The 3,053-nt window shown below is 35.1% G+C and overlaps 1 protein-coding gene across 1 annotated transcript; it reads right to left on the bottom strand.

Moving 5' to 3' along the window:
* Positions 1–1,705: 1,705 nt before the first annotated feature.
* On the bottom strand, positions 1,706–2,665 carry LOC103268963 (putative olfactory receptor 56B2). Its single transcript, XM_008066547.1, has one exon. It carries the CDS (start codon positions 2,663–2,665, stop codon positions 1,706–1,708), a length of 960 nt encoding a protein of 319 aa, XP_008064738.1.
* Between the last annotated feature and the right edge of the window lie 388 nt (positions 2,666–3,053).

Below are 3,053 nucleotides of genomic sequence, written 5' to 3'. Positions count from 1 at the left end.
TTTATTTTTTGAGAATTATCCAAACTGCATTCCACAGAAGATGAGCTAATTTACATTCTCACCAGCAATGTGTAAGTGTTCCCTTTCTCTACATTCTCATCAATGTGTTGTTTTTTTCACTTTTCAGCAGTAGCCATTCTGACTGGTATAAGCTATATCATTTCAGTTTTAATTTGCATTTTCCTAATGATTAGTGATGTTGAGTATATTTTAATGTGTTTATTGACTGCCTGTCTTTCTTCTTTGAGAACTGTATCTTCATAACCCTTGCCCAATTTTGAATGAGTTGTTTTCTTTGTTGAGTTGTGGATTCTGGATGGTAGTCCTTGTTGGAAGCATAATGTACAATTATTTTCTTCCATACTGTAGGTTGTCTGTTTAGTCTGTTGATTATGTATTTTGCTGTGTATAATCTTTGTCTCATTTATTTATTTATTTTAAAGATGTATGGTACAATTCAGGATTAGGTAGATAAGTGGCCATTGTACAGGTAAAGTTTGGGCCTCCCATTGATCCCCGTTTATTTTTGTTTTTGTTGCCTTGCTTTTGAGATCGTTTTCATAATTTTTTTGCCTAGACCAAAGTCCAGAAGATTTTTTCCAATGTTTTTTCTAGAATTTTTATTGATTAGGTTATAATGCATCTATAGTTGTTTTTTGTATTTGGTGAAATATAGTCATCCAGTTTTATTTTTTTGCATATGGCTAGACAATTCTCTTAACATTATTTATTGGCAGAGGCATCATTTCCTCATTCTTTTGTTTGTTTGTTTGTTTGTTTACTTTATCTAAGATCAGTTGGTTGTTAAGTATGTGTCTTTACTTCTGGGTTCTCTGTTCTGTATCATTGATCTATGTGTCTATTTTTCTACCAGTACCATGCTGTTTAGTTACCAGGGCCTTGCAGTATAATTTGAAGTTGAATTCCGTACCTCCAGATTTTATTATTATTATCACCATTATTATTATTTTGCTTACAATTGTTTTAGAAATCAGGTTCTATGCCTCGATATTTTTTTTTATAACTTTTAGATTTTGCTTAGATTTTCTTTGGCTACTTGGGATTTGGGGGTATTTCATATGAACTTTTCTAACAACTTTAATAGTTGTTTTCTAAGTCTGTGAAAAGTGACATTGGTATTTTAATAGGAATTGCATTGGTGATTAGAATTTGCCTAATGACTAATGATGTCAAACATCTTTTGATGGATTCAGAGACCCTTTGTACAAAATCTATATAAATGTCTATTCAAGTTATTTGACTGTTATAAAATATATGACACATAATAAAGCAAATACTAAAACTGCAGAAGTAATTCCTAACTTATCAGTAATCACATATAATATAAAAGATTAAATTATTCAATTAAAAGTGATAGATTGACAGAATATATGCTCTTACAATTTCTATGTCTAGAAATGCTAGCCTGAAAAATTAGGTAAAAAAAATAAAATGTGTATTCCATTTGTCTTTTCCTTGCATTCTCTGAGACTAATAGCATCACTATGTCAATCTTTGTGGTGAGTATTTTTGCCTGATACTCAAAAATTTCAAATATTACTTTCACCTATTTAATTTTCTAAAGTTTCAGTTGTTACCACTGATTCCTTATGCCATTTATTAGTTCTTCTGCCATTTGAAGTAATTGGAGAGTATAATGGGTAGGTAAATAGGTGAGAAAAAAAATTAAAGTATCTTCTTCATCTTAGTTGTTTTTAACATCCAACCTAAGCACCTTATAGAAGCTCTGTCTGAGTTCCTTGTTCTTGAGTGCATACACCATAGGGTTGAGGGCAGGGGGAATGACATTGTGTAGCACATTGAGTAGAACTGGAATGAGAGGAACTCTTATTCCTGCACCATGAGTAATAGAAATGACAATGATGACTGTGTAAAAAAAAAGGATTAGAATGAGGTGGGAAGTGCAGGTACTTAAGGCCTTAGATGCAGCTTCTACTGAGTTCAGTTTCAGCACAGAGTGAAGTATTAAAGCATATGATAAAATAATCAATACTAGGTCACCTCCCATGAGTGTCCAAGCCAAAAGTAACTGATTAATACTATTGATTTTACTATCATCACAGGATAGGCTAGTGACTCCAAGGTTAGAGCAAAGACAGTGTTCAATTTGATTCCGGGAACAGTAGTGTCTTTGGGCAGCCAACACAGGCACTGAGATGGGAGACAGACTGTTTCTGAATACCATGAACACAGCTGATTTGATCACAAAGGACCCAGTTATTATCGATGGATATCGCAGTGGGTGGCAAATGGCTACATATCTGTCGATAGCCATGCAGACAAAGATACCTGACTCCATGGCCACAAAACAATGTATGGCATACATCTGAGCAAAGCACTCAGGGAGACTGATGGCCTTAGCATTGAACCACAAGATAGCTAAAATCTTAGGCATGATGGTGGTAGCCAGACCCATATCCACCACTGCCAGGGTGCCCAGGAAATAGTACATGGGTTGGTGCAGTGCCATCTCTTGGTTGATGATGATCAGGATAAGGATGTTGGCACTGAGAGCCAAGAGATAGAGCAGAGCCAGGGGCAGGGAGAGCCAGTGCTGCCAGCTGTGGATGCCAGGGAATCCCATCAAGATGAACTCAGTGACCTGGAACTTAGAACTGTTGGAATCTCTAAGATCCTGGAGCATCCCTAAGGAAAAGAAAATCAGTGTTGCTATCCCAAATTATCTTTATGGAAGTATTGAGAAAGGAATTACCCACGATCTAGTATTAATGGGAGAATAACAATCTTCATTATTTTCATCCAGTCACTTAACATTTATTATAAAACAGGAACTGTGATAGGTGACACATACTATGTGTTCACTCAGTTAATCATTCCTAATACTTTGTAATGCAGGCCATATATATTCCATCTTCTCATAACTGAGGAATAGAACATTAGAGAATATCATTACATTGTTCAAGATCTTCATTATGAAGCCATGGTAATAGGACACAACAAAAATGACCTGATATAACAGAATGGTTTTCCAAGTTTGGGTTCACTAATGAGTTGTTTCCTTTAGAGAACTA

This window comes from Carlito syrichta, unplaced genomic scaffold (assembly GCF_000164805.1).
Source record: "Carlito syrichta isolate Samal-C Ts95f unplaced genomic scaffold, Tarsius_syrichta-2.0.1 Scaffold308998, whole genome shotgun sequence".
Lineage (NCBI taxonomy): Eukaryota > Metazoa > Chordata > Mammalia > Primates > Tarsiidae > Carlito > Carlito syrichta.
This window is presented reverse-complemented; position numbering and strand designations above follow the sequence as displayed.

What these genes read in the sequence shown, in the direction of transcription:
- LOC103268963 (XM_008066547.1), bottom strand. Translation starts at nt 2,665, where the DNA reads ATGCTCCAGGATCTTAGAGATTCCAACAGTTCTAAGTTCCAGGTCACT.